Source organism: Jaculus jaculus, chromosome 11 (assembly GCF_020740685.1).
Source record: "Jaculus jaculus isolate mJacJac1 chromosome 11, mJacJac1.mat.Y.cur, whole genome shotgun sequence".
Classification (NCBI taxonomy): Eukaryota; Metazoa; Chordata; class Mammalia; order Rodentia; family Dipodidae; genus Jaculus; species Jaculus jaculus.
Genome location: NC_059112.1, coordinates 25,232,377 through 25,255,837, shown reverse-complemented (window position 1 = coordinate 25,255,837; position 23,461 = coordinate 25,232,377). Strand labels below are relative to the sequence as shown.

The following is a 23,461-nucleotide window of genomic DNA, read 5'->3' as shown; positions in this document are numbered from 1 at the left end:
GAGGCAGAGGTAGGAGGACTGCTGTGAGTTTGAGGCCAACGTGGGACCAGAGATTGGGTTTCAGGTCAGCCTTGGCTTAAAGTGAGACCTTACTTTGGAAAAACATGCTTGCCATCCAAGTGCTACAGTGGAAGAGATGACTGGATCCTTGGGGGCTCGCTGGCCAGCTACTCTGCGTCCAAGCCAATGAGAGACCATATCTCAAAAAAGGTGGATAGTTTCTTGCAAAGTCTGCCAACCCAGTTTGATTTATCCATTTGTTGCAGTCCGGTTCGCATTGCTGGTAGAAATCACCCAACCAAGAGTAGCTTCTGGGAAAAAGAGATTTATTTTGGCTTACAGGCTCGAGGGGAAGCTCCATGATGGCAGGGGAAAACGATGGCATGAGCAGAGGGTGGACATCACCTCCTTGCCAACATAAGATGGACCACAGCAACAGGAGGGTGTGTCAAACACTGGCAAGGGGAAACTGGCTATAAAGCCCATAAGCCCACCCCCAACAATACACTGCCTCCAGGAGGCATTAATTCCCAAATCTCCATCAGCTGGGAACCTAGCATTCAGAACACCTAAGTTTATGGGGGACACCTGAATCAAACCACCACATTCCGCCCCTGGCCCCCATAAACTGATATCCATACATGATGTAAAATACAATGCATTCAGTCTGACTTTAAAAGTCCCCATAGTTTTTATTAATCTCAATGATGTTCATACAACCCCATAGTTCAAGATCTTTTAACTGAGCCATAATACCAAAATATAACCTCAAAAAACCCATAATGGCACAGAATAAATATTCACACTGCAGTAGATGGCATTGGGCATAGCAAAGAAACATTCAACCAATACAAGATTTAAAACAACGAGGGAAAACATCAAACTCTGTAGCTTCAAGTCCAGCAACTCTAGCCAGTGACAAATCTTCAAGTCCGATAATTCTAACCAGCAACAAGTCTCTGGCATTCCAATTCCGCCCCTCCAGCTAGGCTACTCACAGTCCTGGAAAACTTCATCGGGGCTGGCAGCTCCTCGGCAGCCATCTCATGGTCCCGGCATCTCCACTGGGTCTCCACTGCAAGCCACGGTTCATCCTCATGGCCCCATGGGGTCTCTAGGCAGGCAACCAGCAAACCTGCTTCACACTGCCCATGGCCATTTCCAAAACACAAGACCATGTTGCAAACTCAATGACCCTCTTTCCAGCATTTCTTATACTCCACAATACCAGGTAGGGTGCCAATTTGTTAATCCAGGGGGGAATAAAGCAGACTTTGAAGAACAGGACACTCCTTGAGCACTCAGGCCCTTTCAAAAGAGTCGACATTCTTTTTGTTGCCCCAGCACAGGTCAGCTAGCCCAGTCTCAAAGGTTGTAATCTCTCAGTTGCAGCTGAACAGGCAATAGTTCACCCAAAGATTTTTCTTTCTGTGCCATATCCCTCTGCACACACCAGTTCATTTCTACGCAAAGCAACCCTGCACAACTTCTCAGGACACGGGCACAAGAGCAAGCTTCTCACACAAACTGCTAGCCCAGTTCAGGCACAGCTCTTTCTCACCCTCATAAGCCAATCCTCACAGTCCATGGTTCTTACTGCATTCAGTTCTTGGAGCTCAGACCAGAATAGTCCTTTAAGCTGTACTTACAGCACTGCGAAGCATCTCTTAGGCCAAGGTTTCAAATCCTTCCACATTCCTCTTGAAAATCAGCTACAAAAGGCCAAAGCCACACAGTCAGGTGTCTAGCAGCAACCCCACTCCCGGTATCACTTCACTGTTGCAGTCCGGTTCGCATTGCTGGTAGAAATCACCCAACCAAGAGTAGCTTCTGGGAAAAAGAGATTTATTTTGGCTTACAGGCTCAAGGGGAAGCTCCATGATGGCAGGGGAAAACGATGGCATGAGCAGAGGGTGGACATCACCTCCTGGCCAACATAAGGTGGACCACAGCAACAGGAGGGTGTGTCAAACACTGGCAAGGGGAAACTGGCTATAAAGCCCATAAGCCCGCCCCCAACAATACACTGCCTCCAGGAGGCATTAATTCCCAAATCTCCATCAGCTGGGAACCTAGCATTCAGAACACCTAAGTTTATGGGGGACATCTGAATCAAACCACCACACCATTTAATGCCAGTTTCACTAAGTGGTGTGTGTATGAAGTTCTTCTGTAGCAGCAATGAACCCTGATCACACACACCTCAAAACAAACAAACAAAACAAATGAGTGGTTAAGAAGTTACTTCACTTATTTGGAATAATTCACATTTTTAGCATTCTCAAGTCAGGATACATCTTTCAGTGGATGACATGTTAACTCATAAATAAGTGAATAAAATAATTTTTAAAATGTATCACGTAAATGAAAAATAAAAGCGGCTACATGATGTCCCAGTGTGTGATGGCGGGTGGGGGTATGGATGTATGTCTTCTCTTGCTGCTCTGCTTTGCTCACCTGCTGGGAGGTGCACTTGCCTTCAGCGGCCCAAGAAGAAAGTTGGGTGCAGCTTCATCACTCTTCAGGGTTTGATTTTTTTTATTGACAGCTTCCATAATTACAGACAATAACCCATGGTGCCAGGTGTGGTGGTACGCACCTTTAATCCCTGGACTCGGGAGGCTGAGTGAGGATCATCAGTTTGAGGCCACCCTGAGACTACATAGTCAATTCCAGGTCAGCCTGGGCCAGAGTGAGACCCTACCTGGAAAAAACAAACAAAATAACCCATGGTAATTCCCTCGTTCCCCCCACTTTTCCCTTTGAAGCTCCACTCGCCATCATATTCCTTCCCCCCTCAACCAGTGTCAGTCTCTTATTTTGATGTCATGATCTTTTCCTCACTCTTGTCTGGTAAGTACTCTACCACAGAACTGTATCCTCAGCTGGTCATATGTTTTTGGTATGGTTTGGTTTTTCAAGGTAGGGTCTTGCTTTAGCTCAGGCTATCTGGAACACACTCAGACTGGCCTTGTACTCATGGTGATCTTCCTACTTCTTTCTCACAAATGCTGGGACTAAAGCTGTGCACACCACGCCTCGCCCATCTGGTCATACTATCCCTTAATTGGAAGCCGTGTTCCCCCTCTCTCAAGGGTCTTTGAACACTTGATGGTATATGAGTTGTGTTTACAAAATACGTATTTTACTTCTTTTTATTTGAGAGAGGGGGAGAAAGCCAGGGCCTCTTCTCACTATAGATGAACTCCATACACATGCACCACTTTGGTGTCTGGCTTTACATAGATGCTAGGGAATCAAACTCGGGCAGTTAGACTTTGTAAGCTAAATTATAACTATTCACCAGCCGGGCGTGGTGGCGCACGCCTTTGAATCCCAGCACTTGGGAGGCAGAGGCAGGAGGATTGCTTTGAGTTCAAGGCCACCTTGAGACTACATAGTGAACCCCAGGTCAGCCTGAGCCCAGAGTAAGACCCTACTTTGAAACCCCCCCCCCAAAAAAAAAAAACTATTTACAATAGCCAAATGTAGAACAACCCAAAGGTCCAATTGTCAGGTGTATAAATAAAAGTGGTGTGTCCTTATTGTGGAATATTATTTGGTTATTTTAAAAAATGGAAGTATGGATAAGTACTGCCACATAGCTGTACATTGAAAACATGCTGGAGGAAAGAAACTAGATACAAAGGCCACAGGATGCAGAATTTCATTACTGAGGCTATTGGAAAAGGTAAATCCATAGAAATAGAAAACATAGTTGTTCATAGTTGTTTAGAGATGGGGAGGCCATGGTGAAATGGAAAATGCCGTGTTTATGGGGTTATTTTGTTTTGCTTTCATTCCTTTCTACTTTTGCCTTGCTGGGGGATGAACTTAAGGACTTGTGCCTACTAGGGAAATGCTGTGTTTACTCACCTACAGTCCCTACCAAGGTTTCTTTGTGAGGTAATAAAAATAATACAATAGATTGTGATGGTATAGCATGTGCCTCACATGTGTTTGGGTCTGGGGTTTGGTCCCTAGCACAACTACTAAAATACTACAGCAGCAATCAAATGAACAAAAAGTAATGCTGCTATGTTTGTACAACTCCATGACTGTAAGTATGGTGAAGTTTGTCTTCCTACCTGTTTGGCAGTGTTGGATTTTAACCTATGGACTTGCTAATGCCAAAGAAACACTTTTGCCACTCAGCCCAGTAAAGCTGTACCCACAATTGGGTGAATTATGCCACAATAATGGTGTTACCTTTGTAGCCTCCAGAGACATCGTAGTCTTCACAGTCTTCACAGTCCTGTCTCTTCGAAACCGCCTTACCTGCAGTTTTCCCTCTGGTTTCAGTTACCTGTTCTGTTATCTGTCTCTTACGATGCATCATTTATAAAGTAACCCTTATTGTAAGTGTGTAATGTATAGAAAAGTTGCACATACAGTGCTCGGTAATATCTGAGGCTTTGGGCATCTGCTATAGGAGTTGTGTTGCTGAAATTTGAGAAAACTAGTACTTTTTTGTTTGTTTGTTTGTTTGTTTTTCCAGGTCGGGTCTCATTCTCCCAGGCTGACCTGGAATTAACTATGAAGTCTCAGGGTGGCCTTGAACTCACAGCCTCCTACCTCTGCCTCCCAAGTGCCGAGATTAAAGGCATGCACCACCATACCCAGAGAAAACTAATACTTTTATATTGACATGGACACAATATGTGATTCTGCAAGCGGGATCTCACTCTAGCCCATGCTGACCTGGAAATCACTATGTAGTCTCAGGGTGCCCTCAAGCTCATGGCCATGGCAATCCTCCATCTGCCTCAGCCTGGTTGCAACAAATTATTCACTGGAAGAGTAGAATATTGTACTATACATCGTATTAATGAGAAAAATTGTTAAATAAAAAATAAAATTATCTCTGGCTGTAGTGATGGCTTAGCAATTAAGGCACTTGCCAGCAAAGCCAAATGGCCCAGGTTCAATTTCCCAGTACCATGTAAGCCAGAGGCACAAGCTGGGACGTATGTTTGGAGTTAATATGTAATGGCTAGAGGCCCTGGGAATATTTTTTAAAAATTAAAGTTGTCTCAGTGATTTGTCTTGTTGTATGTTGGAACTCATTTTTCTGTTGGAAGTCATCTTGGACAGTAGAATGAGTTGCAGGCCAGCCTGGGCTAAAATGACATTCCGATTCAAAAAAAACAAAACAAGCCTGCTGTGGGTGCATGCCTTTAATCCCAGCACTCAGATGGATAGACACCACGAGGATTGCTGTAAGTTTGAGCCCTGAGACTGCCGAGTGAATTCCAGGTCAGCCTGGGCTAGAATGAGACCCTACTTTGCAGTCCTCCACCCCCACAAAATGTTTTTAAATATTGTAAAGAATTAATATGCTAGGGAGATGATACAGTTAAACAGATGAAACAGTTAAAGACACTTGCTTACAAAACCTGCCTGCGTGGTTCAATTCCCCAGCTACCCATATAAGCTGGACCCCAAAAGTGCCACAAGTATCTGGTACTTGTTTACTGCTGTAAGAGGCTCTGGCATGCTATATGCAGGCATTTGTAAATAAATAAAAAAACCTGATACCTGCTATCACCATTGTCCTTTTTGAAGGCAAACCCCAAGATAACTATCTGTCACAGACTTGGAATTAAACAGCCTGTCCACAGCCAGGCATGGTGGTGGTGTACACCTTTAATCCCAGCACTTGCCAGAGTTCAAGGCCACCCTGAGATTACAGAGTGAATTCCAGGTCAGCCTGGGCTAGAGTAAGACCCTACCTCGGAAAAAAAAAAAAAAAAAAAGGGTAGCCTGGACATACATGACTCAGTTTTACTGTAAATACTATCATACAAATAAGTGGTTTACATATTAACAGTAGGCTAAGATTAACCAAACACTTAGATGTTTATAGCTTTAAAAATCCAACAATTCCCTTCATTGAAATCCTAATTTTCATTTGGCTTAATGCTATTCATCAGGCTGTGGTGGATGCATAGATAAGGTAAGGTGTGAGTTCAAGGCCATTCTAAGACTACAAACCTATAAAGTGAATTCCAGGTCAGCCTGGGTCGAGGGAGATCCTACCTCAAAAAAAAAAAAAAAAAAAAAAATCAGCCAGGGATGGTACAACACTTTTTTTTTTTTTTTTTTTGTGGGGGAAAGGGTCTATTTTGGCTTACAGACTTGAAGGGAAATTCCATGATGGCAGAAGAAAATGATGGCATGAGCAGAGGGTGGACATCATGCCCTGACCAACATAAGGTACACAATAGCAACAGGACAGTGTGCCAAACACTGGCTATAATACTCATAATCCCACCCCCAACAATATACTCCCTAATAATTCCCACATCTCCATTAGCTGGGAACCTAGCATTCAGAACACCTAAGTTTAGGAAGGACACCTGAATCAAACCATCATACCGTCCGAAACTGAAGCCACATGAGCAGTCTTCACTGTCTTCATTTCTGTTTGCATTCTCTCCTTCCAAATTCCCACAAAAACCTCCCGTTAATGTTGGTGACAGCATTTACAGGGTTTCTGTAGCCCACATCTCTAAGCTCTTCCAAATCTCTCCCATAAACCATGTCCACAGACCCAAGGACCACATGATCAGGTTGTCTTAGCAACCCCCATTCCTCGTGTCGCTTTCTGAGTTTGTTACCTTTGCATCACTGACCACAACACCTGACAGGAACAAGGTGGGGGGGGGACTCATTTATTTTGGTTCCGTTTCAGAAGGTTTCCGTTCAATCCATCAGGGAAGAGCAGGCTTGGTGCAGCAGCTCAGTTTGCGGCAGTGGGAGTGTGTGGTGGAGACAGTTCACGTCATGGGCCAGGAAGCAGAGCAGGGCCAAATGTAACCTTCAGAGGCTTGCCCCAGTAAGTTGCTTTCTCCAGACGAGCCCCTCTTTCTCAAGGTTCCACAGCCTTCAGACATAGCGCCACCAGCTGGGAAAGAACCTTGTAAACACACCCATGGGGAAGATACAAGCCAGAGCATCGGTCCACTGCAGCCCCCAGTGAGGTGCTGCCCCTCCCATGGCGCCCCATCGAGGAAAGGCGTTCCCCACAGTGCCTCCATTTGCCAGTTACCACTCCCGCATCGTGGACAGCTCTCCAAGCACACCAGCTGTAAGCCCATCACTTGAGAAACAGAGGCAGGGGATCACAAGTTCCTGCCCAACCCGGGCTATATAAAGGACCAACCAGATGTAACAATTTTTTAAACGTTTTTTTTTAATTTTTATTAACATTTTCCATGATTATAAAATATATCGCATGGTAATTCCCTCCCTCCCCACCCCCACATTTTCCCATTTAAAATTCCATTCTCCATCATATTACCTCCCCATTACAATCATTGTACTTACATATATATAATATCAACCTATTAAGTACCCTCCTCCCTTCCTTTCTCTTCCCTTTATGTCTCCTTTTTACCTTACTGGCCTCTGCTACTAAGTATTTTCCTTCTCATGGAGAAGCCCAGTCATCTGTAGCTAGGATCCACATATGAGAGAGAACATGTGGCGCTTAGCTTTCTGGAACTGGATTACCTCACTTAGTATAATACTTTCCAGGTCCATCCATTTTTCTGCAAATTTCATAACTTCATTTTTCTTTTGATCCCAGTAGAAATGGAAGGCTCACCATGAGTTCGAGACCACCCTTGAGACTACATAGTGAATTGCAGGCCAGCCTGGACTAGAGTGTAACCCTACCTTGGGAAAAAATATCATACTTGAATATGTAAAATTGAGCACTTCTTAAAATTTTACTTATTTGAGAGAGTGAGAGATAATGGGTATACCAGGCCCTCTTGCTACTGTGGTCAGACTGCAGCGGCCTGCGTCACCTTGGCCGTCTTATCTGGCTTTATGTGTGTACTGGGGGATCAAACCTGACTCCTTTGGCTTTGCTGGCAAGTGCCTCACTGCTAAGCCATCTCCAGCCTGAAATTGAGTATTTAATACTAATATTCTTCAGTGAGTATGCCTGCCTGTTTACAATGACAGTTCCTTTTTTTTTTTTTTTTCATTAATGTTTGTTTATTTGCAACCAGAGTGAGAAGACAGACACAATGGGTGTACCAGGGCCTCCAGCCACTGCAAATGAACTCCAGATGCGTGCGCCACTTTGCATTTGGCTTTACATGGGTACTGTAATCAAACCCGGGTCTTTGGGGTTTGTAAGCAAGTGCCTTAACCACTGAGCCATCTCTTCAGCCCAGCATTTCCTTCTGAACAAGTGATTCAAATTGGTTGAGTATTAGTCTTGAATCTGAAAGTTCATAGTATGTATACTTGTCTAACATGAAATAGTAGCTGAAATGTTTATTGAACTGAAGGGTGAAATGTAGGTTATATCTTACAGGAAGAGATAAAAATACTAGTGCTAGTAGTTACTCTAGCCCAGACTAACCTGGAATTCCCTGTGTAATACCAGGCCTGCTTCAAAGTCCTGGCAGTCCGACCTCTACCCCCTGCATGCTGGAATTAAGGGCATGGGCCACCACACCCGGCTTCCTCACCACACAGGGAGAGCTAGTGCTGCCACGGTAAATGAACTCCAGATGCATGCACCACTTTGTACATGTATTCTGGTTCTATTTGGGTATTGGCAGGCTTTCCATGAAGTTGCCTTAACTGCTGAGCTATCTCCCTAGCCCTTTAATAGTTTTTTTAAAAATATATTTTTAATTATTTATTTGAGAGGTAAAGAGGCAGAGAGAAGAGAGAATGGGCATGCCAGGGCTTCCAACCACTGCAAATGAACTCCAGATGCATGCGCCCCCTTGTGCATCTGGCTTACATGAGTACTGGGGACTCAAACTGAGGTCCTTTGGCTTTGAAGGTAAGTGCCTTAACCGCTAAGCCATCTCTCCAGCCGTAATAGTGGTTTAAGGTTTGAAAATACTATCATTCCTTGAGTTACTGATGTTAGAGGAAATTATTTTTACTTTTTATTCTTATGAATTGGGCTTGAGTGGTAAATACTAGGAATGTGAAATTTTTGCTTTTTTTCTTTTATTTTTTTATTTGAGAGTGACAGAAAGGCAGAGAGAGGAATGTTATTGCACATATTCTTTGACTTGAACTATATTGGAAGACATTATCTGTCTTTGTAATAGTGAGTTTACCATAATATTAAGTGCATATTTAAGTGTGAGACACTTTTAAATATTGGAGATGCTTATAGCCACCAAATGGCGATAGTGCCTGTTTCTGAAGACTGCCCATGGTAGAAATTACAGAAGTGTCAAAAATGTAGGGAAAAAGTAAGATGCTGTGGGAATAGGTTTAGAAGAAAAGCTTGATAATGAAAATAGAAGCTAGAACTTGTAGAATGAGTTAACCTAGGTGATGAATGAGCAGGAGGATGATAATGAGAAAAGAAACACAGGTAAGGCAAAAGGAATAAAAAGACAAACTTGACGCCTGGCATGGTAGCACATGTCTTTAACCCCAGCATTCAGGAGGCAGAGGTAGGAGGATCACCGTGAATTCAAGGCCACCTGAGACTACATAGTGAATTCCAGGCCAGCCTGGGCTAGAGTGAAACCCTACCTGGAAAAAATAATTACACACACACACAATCTATGTGTATATATCCTGAGACTACATAATGAATTCCAGGTCAGCCTGGGCTGGAAAGTGACACCCTACCTCAAAAACAAAGAAAAAAGTCAAACTTGAATATGTCTCTTTGAGGAAGAAGGTAGAACAATGGAATGAGTAGGGTCTAGTGGCTTATGGCTGTGATCCTTTTAACTGGGAGCCATAGGCAGGAGGCTCACCAATCTGGGCTACATAGGGAGGCCGTATTAGAAAATCAGTCAAGAATGAGAGATAATAATGAGTCATAAGCAGTGGAGAGGAAAAGGTAGATTTCACTGAATTCAGTAAAAGAATTTAACTATCAAAAAGGATTAAATGTGAGATCCTTCCTTGAAAACAACAGCAGCAAAAAAGGATTAAATGTGGCCAGGAAGCCGGCCATGGTGGCACATGCCTTTAATCCCAGCACTCGGGAGGCAGAGGTAGTAAGATTGCCGTGAGTTTGAGGCCACCCTGAGACTCCATAGTGAATTCCAAGTCAGCCTGGGCTACAGTGAGACCCTACCTCAGAAAACAACAAAAAAACAACAACAACAACAACAAAAAAGATGTGGCCAGAGTGAAGAAGTGGATAATCTGTTCATTTTAAGGTGTTTTTTATTCAAGGTAGGTTAGCTACTTTGGGTAATTTAAAGGTGTTCTGAAATAATTGGTTAGAAATTGAAAATTTATGCTGGAGAGATGGCTTAGCGGTTAAGCGCTTGCCTGTGAAGCCTAAGGACCCCGGTTCGAGGCTCGATTCCCCAGCACCCATGTTAGCCAGATGAACAAGGGGGCACGTGCATCTGGAGTTTGTTTGCAGTGGCTGGAGGCCCTGGTGCGCCCATTCTCTCTCTTTTTTTTGTTTATTTTTATTTGTTTATTTGAGGGAGACAGACAGAGAGAAAGAGGCAGATAGAGAGAGAATGGGTGCACCAGGGTCTCCAGCCACTGCAATCGAACTCCAGACGCGTGCGCCCCCTTGTGCATCTGGCTTATGTGTGTCCTGGGGAATCAAACCTTGAACCGGGGTCCTTAGGCTTCTCAGGCAAGTGCTTAACCGCTAAGCCATCTGCCCAGCCCCCCCCATCTGCCTCTTTCTGTCACTTTCAAATAAATAAATAAAAATAAAAACAAAATTTAAAAAAAATTGAAAATTCTTTATCAAATGGAACATGAGGTGAGGAAGTAGAGAGCTCATGTAGACAAAAGAAAGTCCCAAGAAGAGAGAAGTAACAGCTAATTACAAATAATTGAGATAATCTGAGTATTTCATTGCTTTTATAATTAATTTTTTAAAAATATTCATTTGTTTGTGTTTGTTGATGTGGAGTGTGGGTGTACCAGGTTCTTGCCACTGGGAATGAGCACCAAACACATGAGCCACATTTTGTGTCTGGCTTATGTAGGTGCTGAGAAATTCAGCCTAAGCCAGCAGGGTTTACAAGCAAGTTCCTTTAAGCACTGAGCCATCTCCTCAACCTATTTAAGCTCTTGTGTTTCATTTGTTACTTAAAAACTCAAGTGTGCTTTATGTTCTAGGTCCGGTTTATCACTAAAATATGGCATCCTAATATTAGTTCTGTCACAGGAGCTATATGTTTGGATATCCTGAAAGATCAATGGTAAGAGTTTTTATAATTTACTTATCTTCTCTGTCCTAGAAGCACCACACTCTTTTTTTTGTTGTTGTTGTTTATTTTTATTTATTTATTTGAGAGTAACAGACAGAGAGAGAAAGAGACAGAGAGAGAGAGACAGAATGGGCATGCCAGGGCCTCCAGCCACTGCAGACGAACTCCAGACGCGTGCGCCCCCTTTTGCATCTGGCTAGTGTGGGTCCTGGGGAATAGAGCCTCGAACCAGGATCCTTAGGCTTCACAGGCAAGCACTTAACCGCTAAGCCATCTCTCCAGCCCACCAACACTCTTAAGAATGTTAAATGTGTTGTTGCCACAAAACATAAGTATGTCTTACATTTTACTTTTTTGACTTTATGAAGTTTCTTAAGTACTTTATTCTAAGCTGTGCATCATAGCACATGTCTTTAATCCCAGCACTCAGGAGACAGAGAGGTAGGAAGATCACTGAGCTTGAGGCCAGCCTGGAACTACCAAATGAGTTCCAGGTCAACCTGGGCTAGAGCAAGATGGCCTTTGATGGCCCATGCCTGTAATCTCAGCATTTAGGGGTGGAGGCAAGAAAACCAAACCTTACTGTGATTGAGATCCCAATGTGCAACCAAATGGATACTTGTAAAGTATGTCAGCTGCTCATTTTACATTTTAAAAAGTTGTGGGTTTCATATATTATTCTGGTAAATTTGGTTCTTTGTTATTTCAGGATATTTGTAAGAGACTGAAATATTGAAGTAGTTATCTTTCAGATGAAATAAAGAGAACAAAATTGTTAGAAGTTGTGTTAAACATAATAAAGATTGCCAGAGCTTAAGGAATAACTGTCTAAATGATATCTTGATTTGAATAGCGATTCTTTCACTTAATTTTTCTAATTTTATTCATTGATATATAATGTTTAGATGAATATTTTAAAATATTTTGGTTGATTTACTTGCAAGCAGAAAAGAGACAGAGTGGGTGTGCCACGGCCTCCTGCTACTGCAGAGGAACCTCTGACAACTGTACTACTTAGTGTATCTGGTTTGACAAGGGCAAACCCAGCCTGTAAGAACTGCTGAGTCATCTCTCCAGCTGTATTTATATTTTTGTGTTTTGCTTATTTTGTCTTAAAATCATTTTCACTGTGTAGACCAGGCTGGCTTCCAACTTGAGGTTGTCCTACCTGAGCTTTCAGCGTGCTGAGGTTGACAGGAATGTGGCTACCAGTCCTCCTGAGTGCTGGTGGAGTGTTTTAAGATTTCCTACTCTGGAGCCATCTTGCACAGAGCCTGGTTCTTCCATCAGTTCAGTTGTGTGTGAACAAATGTATGTCTTCTCTTCCTCCTTAGTAAAATGTAGCAGTGCTTCCTTCACAGCTCTCAGAGAATTCACATGAGTACATGAGCTGGTTTGTATCATTCTCTTGGAGGGGAGCCTGATAACATCCTGACAGTGATGAACTGAAGGTGGGGGGGGTAGTCCAAAGTCACTGCAATGTCATGTATTTAGTATGTGCTGTTACAAAGGAAAACCTGACATTCAGAAGTATAAAATGAGCCAGGCGTGGTGGTTTACATCTTTAATCCCAGCACTCGGGACGCAGAGGTAGGAGGATCACCGTGAGTTTGAGGCCACTCTGAGACTGCATAGTAAATTCCAGGTCAGCCTGGGCCAGAGTGAGACCCTACCTCAAAAAAACAAAAAAAAGGATGGTACATGTTTGTGAGTCCAGCATTAGGAGGCTTAGGCAGAATGATTGTTAAATTTGGGCCAGTCTGTAATACTTAACCTTGTCTGAAAACAAAATGCTTAAGGAAATGGTATAATACAGAAAAATAGAATGTTGTTTGGTTAAAAATACACAGAGCAGCGTTGGAGAGATGGCTTAGCTGTTAACACACTTGCCTGTGAAACCTAAGGATTCATGTTTGATCAAAAAGAGTACACTGAGATCCAGACGTGGTGGCACACACCTTTGATCCCAGCACCCGGGAGGCAGAGGTAGGAGGATCTCCCTGAGTTCAAGGCCACCCTGATACTTCATAGTGAATTCCAGGTCAGCTTGAGCTAGAGTGAGGCCGTACCTCAAAACAACAAACAACAACAACAAAAAACCCTGAAAAGTAAAGAAAGGAGAATACTTTATTATCCATTACCTGACTACTTATTTATTTTGGCTGCAGTTTTCACACTATAGCACAGGCCTACCTGGAACTCATGGTAACTCAGTTTACCAGGTGCTAGGATTATAGAAATGACCCACTATGACTGGTTTCACTTCATTTTTTCTTTTTAACTCCATGTTTAGTTTGGTTTGGATTATTGGGTGTTTAGTAGTTCACATTGACTTCATAGGTTTTTAAAGGTTTTATGATTTAGCTGGGGTGATGCTCATTAGAAAGTACTTGCTGCACAGACAGTGTCTTGGCAGGTGTGGTGGGGCCTGGTCGGCCTAGACTAGAGTGAGACCCTGCCTGGGGTCGGGAATAAGTACCTTGAGTTTAGGTCACCTGTCACCTGTGTAGAAGTTGGGTGCACCAACATGCTTCTGCAATCTCAGCTCTAGGTAGGCAGAGACAGGAGGCTTTGGGTCTTCCAACTAGACTAACCAAATTGGTAAGCGCCAGATTCAGTGAGAGACCCTGTCTTAAAAAAAAAATGATGGTGAGCAATGGAGGAAGAGAAAGACATCTGATGTGGACCTCTGACCTACACACAGACATACACACAATGTGCTGTTGGAACACAGGTAAACAATTAGATTTGTTTTGTGAATATTCATCCTTATTATATTTTCTCAATAATTGCTGATAGATTGAGTATGACATAATTCATATTTGCCTCAGACAAATTGGTTGATCTTGGTGATCCCTTCTAGAGCCATTATGTCCTTTCTGTGAAAATTTTTCTACATCTGAAAGTGCCCAGGTATATTTTTAGGCCATTGCCTTTTTTTGAAAATATTTATTTGAGAGAGAACAGATGCACCAAGGGCTCTAGCCACTGCAAACAAACTCCAAATGCATGTACCACTTTGAGCATCTGGCTTTCCTTGAGTACTGGGGAAGTGAACCCAGATTCTCAGGCTTTGCAAGCAAGTGCCCTTACCCACTGAACCATCTCTTCAACCTGGGATACTATGTTTTCAATATTAAAAGGACCCTTCTGATCACTCATTGTGAAAGTCATACTGCCAAGACCAAAGTTGTCAAAAGAAGAATACAGAGTTGTGGAAGGGGAAAGGTTGGTCTATCTCAACCACTTTAAAAAAAAATTGTTTATTTTTATTTATTTATTTGAGAGTGACAGAGAAAGAGGCAGATAGAGATAGAATAGGCGAGCCAGGGCTTCCAGCCACTGCAAACGAACTCCAGGTGCATGCACCCCCTTGTGCATCTGGCTAATGTGGGTCCTGAGGAATCGAGCCTTGAACTGGGGTCCTTAGGCTTCACAGGCAAGCGCTTAACTGCTAAGCCATCTGTCCAGCCATTTTCCTTTATTTCTTTCTTTCCTTCCTTCCTTCCCCCTTTACTCCCTCCCTTCCTTCCTCCCTCCCTCCCTCCTTTCTTTCTTTCTCTCTCCCTCCTCCCCCTTTTCAAGACAAGGAGGGAGACAAACTCCAGATGCTTGCGCCACCTAGTGGTCACATGTGACCTTGCATTTGTCTTGTGCGTTTGGCTCACATGGGGTCTGGAAAGTCAAACATGGGCCATTAGGCTTTGCAAGCAAGCGCCTTAACCTCTAGTATCTCTTTAGCCCTGTCTCAACCACTTTTTGGGTTTCCGAGGTAGGGTATCACTGTAGCTCATGCTGACCTGGAAATTCACTATGTAATCTCACGGTGGCCTTGAACTCACAGCAATCCTCCTACCTCTGCCTCCCAAGTGCAGGGATTAAAGGCGTGTGCCACCACTGCCGACTTAGTATTTTGTTTAATGACCCAAATGGTTTATTTCCATGATGTACATAATTAAAAAAAATATTTTTGGTTTTTGAGATAGGGTTTCACTCTAGCCCAAGCTGACCTGGAATTCACTATGTAGTTTCAGGATGGCCTCGAACTCACAATGATCCTTCTACTTATGCCTCCCAAGTGCTGAGATTAAAGTTGTATGCAACCGTACCCAGTTTAAAAATATATATTTTAAATTAATTGCTTGTTGGACGTGGTGGCACACACCTTTAATCCCAGCACTTGGGAGGCAGAAGAGGATCACCATGAGTTCGAGGCTACCGTGAGATCCATGTCAGCCAGGGCTAGAGGGAAACCCTACTTCAGAAAAAAAAAATTTTTTGTTGTTTTAACTTAATGAAAACTCTGTCCTGAGTAATAACTTCCCATTTCCTCCTGCATCTTTTGGCAGCTACCATTTTTCTTTGTTTCTATGAATTTGACGAATTATCTTTTTTGTTTGTTTTGTTTTTCAAGGTAGGGTCTCACTCTAGCCTAGGCTGGCCTGGAATTCACTATGTAGTCTGCTGGCTAACTTTATTCTTTTGAGGTTATCTACTTTTTAGAAAAATGTTTATACCCTCATTATAAGATTTTTGACTATCCATGCATATTTCCTGAAAAGGGAAAAGGTAGCTAGATGAAGTAATTAGTGCATGCCTATCATTTCAGCACCTGCATAATCCTAGCATTTTGGGAGGTGGAGGTTAAAGGATCAGGAATCAGTCCACGATTATCCTTTGACTGTCAAATTTGAGGCCAGCCTGGGTTTCGTGAGACCCTGGCTCAAACAAACATTTATTCAAAACACATAAGCTAAGCATAGTGATTTCACACTTGTAATGCCAGCGCTCAAATGGCTTAGGTAGGAAGAACTGAAGTTCAAGGGTATCCTGTGTTACTCAGTGAGACCCTATTTGTACTACACAGAAGCAGAAAAGAAAAAAAAAAGAAAGTCCTTTGGGTAGTCCTTTGTTTTTCATTCACCCCAGTAACTGTTTTATAGTGCTTTATTTAACAGCAAAAGATCGAAAAATAGAAAAAAAAAAAAGCCTATTGGAGCATTAGGCAGCCAGTTTAATTGTGTCGTGTTCTATTTCTGTGATATATTTTTTAAATATTTTATTTATTTATGAGACAGAGAAAAAGAAAGCCAGATAGACAGAGAATGGGTGTGTCAGGGCCTCTAGCCATCACAAATGAACTCTACACACATGCACTAACTTAAACTATCTGGCTTTACACGGGTATTGGGGAATTGATTCCTGTTCCTTAGGCTTTGCAGGCAAGTACCTTAACTGCTGAGCTCTCTCTCCAGCCCCCCCCCCTTTTTTTAAATATTTTTATTTATTTATTTATTTGAGAGCGACAGACAGAGAGAGAAAGACAGGTAGAGGGAGAGGGAGAGAATGGGCGCGCCAGGGCCTCCAGCCTCTGCAAACGAACTCCAGACGCGTGCGCCCCCTTGTGCATCTGGCTAACGTGGGACCTGGGGAACCGAGCCTCGAACCGGGGTCCTTAGGCTTCACAGGCAAGCGCTTAACCGCTAAGCCATCTCTCCAGCCTCTCCCCCTTTTTTTTTATTCTGAGATAGGGCCCAGGCCGACCTGGAATTCACTGTGTAGTCTCATGCTGGCCTTGAACTCACTACTATCTTCCCACCTCTGCCTCCCGAGTGCTGCAATTCAGCACCACACCCAGCTTATTTATATGATTTATTTGAGTCCAGACCTCATGCTGTAAATGAACCCCAGGTAGACAGGCGGGCAGGCAGACCTACCTTCCTTCCTCTCTCCCTCCCTCCCTCCTTCCCTTTCCCCTTTCTCCTTTCCCTTTCCTTTTTCTTCCTCTTTTTTTCTGAGGTAGTGTCTGGTTCTAGCCCAGGCATACCCCACCACGCCCAGCTTGTAAGAATATTGTTCTTACCAAAGATGTTCCAAGTCTGTGCAAAATAAGATGGTCGTGGTAGTGTGTAATCCCAGTACTCAGGAGGCAGAGGTTGGAGGATCCCCATGAGTTCAAGGCCACCCTGAGATTACATAGTGAATTTTAGGTCAACCTGAGCTAGAGTGAGACTCTATCTCAAAAATAAATAAATAAATAAATAACTTTAATTATTTATCGATCTGTATGTCTATTTATGTGTGTGCATACACATATGGGCACACCGTAGTTCTTTGCTGCTGTGAGTAAACGCCTGTCTGGCTGTTGTTGGTGACTGGGGCATTCATCCTACGCCTATTACATGCTTTACAAGCAAGTGGTTTTAAGTGCTGATCAGCTGGATATTGTGGTGCACGCCTTTAATCTCAGCATTTGGAAGGCAGAAGTAGTACTAGGAGCACTGTGAGTTTGAAGCCAGCATGGGATGACAGAGTGAGTTCTAGGTCAGTTTGGGCTAGAATGAGACCCTGTCTCAACATAACCAAAAAAAAAAAAAAAAAAGGACAAAGGAAAGAACAAAATAAAGATAAGGCCTTTCTCTGGCGTCCAAAATTGACCTTGAACTCTTAATTTTTTTGCTTCAGTTTGCCAGCTGCTTGGATTAGGTATGTACCCCCATGCCTGGCTCTTTTAAAGTATTTAAAGCAGTTTTTTGTAGTACACATTTCCCCTAGTGTATAAAATTTGCTTATGTAGCACTTGTTTTCTTGTGTTGGAGTAGAGCACCATTCATCAGTTAGCTCACTTGGGAAGAGATGCGGGACAGGACCTCCAGCCACAGTAAGTGGACTCCAGAGGCGGAGACAAGAGTATCACCAGTTAAAGGCCAGTTGACCTTGTGTCATGTTTAGACATGTCTCAGCCCTTAAGGCACTTGCTTGCCTTAACCTGGGTTCAGTTCCACAATACCCACATAAAGCCAGGTGCATAGAGTGACACACGCATCTGAAGTTGTTTTTCAGTGGATGGAGGACCTGGTGTGCCCCATTCTGTTTGTCTCTCTCCTGTCTCTCTCTGCTTGCAAATAATAAATAAATAAAATACATTTTTTAAAAACGAAGCGATTGTATGAATTAAGAAATAAACTTCCTGTAAAGAGCAAAAGATTGGCATGGCCAGGCGTGGTGACACAGGCCTTTAATCCCAGCATTTGGGAAGCTTAGGTAGAGGATCACTGTAAATTGAAGGTCAGCCTAGGACTATTGAGTGAATTCCACGTTAGCCTGGGACAGAGCAAGATACTACCTGGGTGGGGGGGGAATGGCATAAAGCATGTATGTATTTCTGTAGCTTAACTGTGATTAATATGTTTCAGTTTTGGTTGGTTTTTTATTGAGAACATCCACTTTGCCTTGGCCATTTAGTGCCCTCTTACTCAGGATATTTTTCTCTTTGAAACTTTAGGGCGGCAGCAATGACTCTGCGCACAGTATTGCTGTCGTTGCAAGCGCTCTTGGCAGCTGCGGAACCTGATGACCCTCAAGATGCAGTAGTAGCCAATCAGGTAGGAAGCTTAAAAGCCTCCCTGTGTGGGGTTTGGGCCTTCTCAGTGCCTGCGCTTTCTTGCTCTTGCTTATGCTGGGGGTCAAACCCAGGGCCTGGGGATTGTAAAGCCAGCACTCTACCATTAATCTCTACCCCTTACCCCTTCCTTGTTTCTCTACTTATTTCATTACTTATTTTGAGGTAGGGTCTCCCTCTAGCCAAGGCTGACCTGGAACTCATGGCGATCCTCCTACCTCTGCCTCCCCAGTGCTGGGATTAAAGGTGTGTGCCACCATATCTGGCTCTTTGTTCTGTTGATTGCATTCCCAGTATCTGTCCCAATATCTGCATCTCACTGTGATTGCCAGATTGACATCAATTTGCTTTTTTCCTACCTTTTTCAGTTTCTATCTTGTTCTCTTTGTTTTTTCCTTGTCCTCTTTGTTGATAAGTGAGCTTTATGAAATGCTAATATTACTTTCCTTTACTATTACAACTTCTTAGTAGTTCCAGGATCACTTGTATCCAAGTGTTTCATTTGCAGAGGTTCTTGGGAATATCAGCTGTCCTGCTCTTTGAACTCCTGGGTTGATTTTGCAGGGGAGGGCTGACCAGAAACTCTGTAGTTCTAGGCTGTCCTTGAACTCAACACAATCACCCCACTTCCCAAGTACTGGGATTGGGATGTGTGTCACCATGCCTGGCTTCTTGTTTTTCTTTTTTATTTGTTTGTTTGTTTGTTTTGTTGTTGTTGTTGTTCTTGTTGTTATAGGGCCTCACTCTAGCTCAGGCTGACCTGGAATTCACTATGTAGTCTCAGGTGGCCTCAAACTAATGGCGATCCTCCTACCTCTGCCTCTCGAGTGCTGGGATTAAAGGCGTGTGCCACCACACCTGGCTCATTTATGGTTTCAATTGATATTTGTCTCTTCTGTTTTTGTTGTATGTATGTATTTGTGGTAATAACTTCTAATATTTGTCAATAATTCTATTTGTCAATTCAAGAAGAGGGCTGAAGAGATGGCTTGGTTTTGAAGGCACTTGCTTGCAAAGCCTGTTGGTCCAGGTTTGGTTTCCCCCAGTACCCATGTAAAGCCAGATGCACAAAGTGGCACAAGCATCTGACGTTAGTTTGCAGTGGCAGGAGGCCCTGGATTGTGTTACCATTCATTGATTAATTCTCTCACTCAAATAAAAATATTCCCCCCAAAAGTTTATATACAATGTGGAAGATTATAATTGTTACTGTCATGTCATTAATTTTTTTCCCTATATAGTACAAACAAAATCCTGAAATGTTCAAACAGACAGCTCGACTTTGGGCACACGTGTATGCTGGAGCACCAGTTTCTAGTCCAGAATACACCAAAAAAATAGAAAACCTATGTGCTATGGGCTTTGATAGGGTAAGTATATAATGGAATAATTTTGATTTTTTTTTATGCATTAGTTAACATTTTCACGTTTCATTAAACAGAACAAGTTACAATACATTTTTTTTTTTTTTTTCGAGGTAAGGTCTCACTGTAGCCCAGGCTGACCTGGAATTCTCTATGGAGTCTCAAGGTGGCCTTGAACTCACAGCGATCCTCCTACCTCTGCCTCCTGAGTGCTGGGATTAAAGGCGTGCGCCACCACGCCTGGCACAATACAATTTTTAATTAGGACCTATGAAAACACTTAAACATTGTGATATCGTAGTTGTTTTCAGGAGCCTTAATGACCCCAATTGTCCTGAAGGCTCATAACATGACATCATATTGCCAGTTTTTTCTAAATTTCTGCAGAAACACATTCAGATAAGCAAATTAATTGGCTGACTGATTTTTTGTTTCTAGGTAGGGTCTCACTGTAGCCCAGGCTGACTTGGAACTCACTTTCTACTCCCCAGGCTGGCCGTGAACTCATGATCTCCTACTTCTGTCTCCTGAGTACTAGGATTAAAGGTGTGTGCCACCACACCTGTCTCGATAATATATTAACTATCAACTTTTATGCAAATTGTTGGCTGGCACAAGTGGTCTAGCAAATGGGGGTCTGCAGTTTTGATAAACAAGTGTTTAGTTGAAATCAGTGATTTATGTTGCATTGATTTATTTAGGATTGTGTTTGTTTTTCAAGGTAGGGCATGGTGGCACACACCTTTAATCCTAGTACTCAGGAGACAGAGGTACTGCTGTGAGTTTTGAGTCCACCCTGAGACTACACAGTGAATTTCAGGTCAGCCTGGGCCTAGAGCAAGACCCTACTTCAAAAAACGAAAAAAAATAAAGTCGTGTTTCACCATGTCTGGCATTATGTTTATTTTTCTGGCAGGGTCTCTGTAGTCCTGGCTGGCCTCATCCTTGTGGCAATCCTATCTCAACCATCGAGTACTTCTGTTGACTCTTGGTCTGGATTTCAGAAGCATCTTGTGCACATAGAACCTAAGAGTAGAAAGTACAACTTCTCAATATGAAGACAGTGAGTGATTCAGTCTTTGTAACTGTTCTCTTAAGATTTGTTCTTGTCTTTGCAGAATGCAGTAATAGTGGCCTTGTCTTCAAAATCATGGGATGTAGAGACTGCAACAGAACTGCTTCTGAGTAACTGAGGCATAGAGCGCTGCTCATAGTCAAGCTGGCTCTTCTTTGAGGAGCACCACCACCTGTTATTTTAGGATTCTGCATACATTTCTTTTAAACTGGCATTCTTGCCTAATGATGTTATCTAGGCACCATTGGAGACTGAAAAAAAAATCCCTGCTCTGTAAATAAAGCTAATTAAACGTCTGTGTAAATTTAAAAAGGGGAAATACTTTAATTTTTTTCTTAATAGTGTAAAAGTTCTTTGATCTAAGCTAGCTAAAACCATGGGGGAAACATGCTACTTTAGTGCTTAGCAGTGTAACAAGACTAGCGAGTTTGCTTCAGGATTTTGTTGAATAATTAAGATACTATTTTGAGTGTGTCAGGGCCATTCAGATTGTTGGTGTTGCATCACAGCTACCTTAACTGTTTTTAACCTGGGTCCTCTGTGCCTGTGAATTTACTTGCATGCTTGTACTTGACTTCTTAGGATGGGTAGCTGAAAAGACCACCATTTTACACTAGAAAATTCTTAAATAATGAGATTGATTCAGATTTGAAGATGGTGACCTATTCAGAGCCTTTTTGTCCCTGTGGGCCAATTGGGACACTATATCTTTCCCCCATTACCACACACAAGTAATACTTGAGTGACTTTCTCTGTACTTGGTGGGAGAATGTACTGACGCAGGACCCCTGCTTCAGTGTTAGGTCGTAGGTTTGAATGTTCTGTCACAGTTAACACACTTCTTAACATTTGCCTATGTAGGTAGTAATGTACAAACGAGGCTGCTGATTTTAGTTCTCTTGCAAGAAGAGCAAATATTTGATGTTTCCCAAATTTCATGAAAGGACCCTACTTAGTTTTTCAATGAATTTGACATTCATTTTTAAATTGAGAAAAGTTTTTCTTGGAGAACATGAAAGGCTGCAGTAAGCTGTATCCAGTAGTATTTTAACCTGACTTAAAGTCATCCTTGAATGCATACCCCACAGCGGCACATGGAGACCGTGTCCGCGTTCTACTGTGCAGGCTTCACGTGCACAGAGGGTAGAGCTGTGCAGCGAGCCTCACGTTCTTTATGATGTTTCAGATAGCAGGAGACTTGAGACGTTACCTTCTCTTGTAAATAATACTTTTTATTCATATTAATCTTGCATTCCATTCTAAGTTCAAAAGAACTTTAAAGTTGTTAGTTTGCAAACTCAAACATTTGACCATCTTTAAGCAAGTTGAAGTGAATATAGGCAGGCAGTTTGATATATAGAGATTAATTTGCAGGACCAATTACAGTATAAGAAATGTAATAGAATCAGACTGAATTAAAGTGAGACTGTATATTGAAAGTCATAAAGTTTGCTTTTTTCAAGTGTTATTTATCTTAAATTATAGTCATTAAGTGTTTGCAAATTACCTTTTGAACCTAAGTCAGCTTAAACTGATTTGACTTTTCACTAATCTTGATACTACAAGCAATAAAAGAACCATTATTAAATACATTGTAATGATAAAGATGTGAAGGTTCTTCCAAAAAGTTGTAAGGCTTTCCTAATTAACAGTAAACTCTTCAGTTGGTAATAACATCTACTAAACATAAGTTTCTGTTTTTTCCTCCATGTTTGCTTATGCATACATTTCTTTATACAATCACATCCTTTTATTGCTGTAGTTTATTCCCTAAAGATGCCAAAGGAAACAAGTTCTTATTTATTTTAAATGGCTATTATCTTGTACTTTTCTTTATATTCTGAAGTAAGATGGGATTTTGTGAGGTTGTGGACCATTTTCCTCCAGTGTTGTTTAGAATACTTTTTTTTTCCCAGTGGAAGGTGGCTTGGTAATATTAATAATATTTGAGTATTTAACAATATCAGACACATCTGTTGAGTTTACTGTTTGCCAGGGTATATATGTGTCTGTGGCAAGACAGAGGTGAGATAGAACTCAGCTTATAAAAGTCAAGCATCACATACTTGGTTCTTGGAGGAAGCGGTGTTCTTTGATTTTTACGCACCTTGGCCTCAGCATGGCCCATATTGTGTCTACTCCTCTCATCACACTTCTTCATCCCTGGTGCCCTGGATATTTGAAAGTATAATGTTTGGTATGACAGGTCTTACAGAGTGAATTCATTATAAAGCTTTATCTTTTGTTGTGTTTGGATCATGCCTAGAGTCCCCAGCATGCAGCACTTGGCAGGCAGAAGGGTCATGAAATCACGGCTGCCCTGGGCTACATAAGCAAGAATCTGTCTCAAAAAAAAAAAAGACTTTCATTTTCATTGAATGTGACAATGACCTTTTTTTCCTGGTAGATTTTTTCACTGTCCCAGTTTTTT

General features: G+C 42.3%; 1 protein-coding gene and 1 non-coding gene across 3 annotated transcripts in view; one reads left to right on the top strand and one right to left on the bottom strand.

The window, feature by feature from the left end:
• Ube2k (ubiquitin conjugating enzyme E2 K) overlaps window positions 1-22,715 on the top strand; it is a 66,905-nt gene extending 44,190 nt beyond the window's left edge. For both annotated transcript variants that reach the window (XM_045161555.1, XM_045161556.1), the window contains 4 exons: window positions 11,098-11,180; window positions 18,475-18,574; window positions 19,833-19,961; window positions 21,074-22,715. In XM_045161555.1, coding sequence (XP_045017490.1) covers window positions 11,098-11,180; window positions 18,475-18,574; window positions 19,833-19,961; window positions 21,074-21,148 — 387 coding nt within the window. In that variant the 3' untranslated portion in view covers window positions 21,149-22,715. The remainder of the gene's footprint in view (window positions 1-11,097; window positions 11,181-18,474; window positions 18,575-19,832; window positions 19,962-21,073) is intronic.
• On the bottom strand, window positions 20,249-20,378 carry LOC123453461. The gene has a single exon (XR_006632842.1). It is a non-coding gene; the product is annotated as a small nucleolar RNA SNORA33 (small nucleolar RNA).
• Window positions 22,716-23,461: the final 746 nt, after the last annotated feature.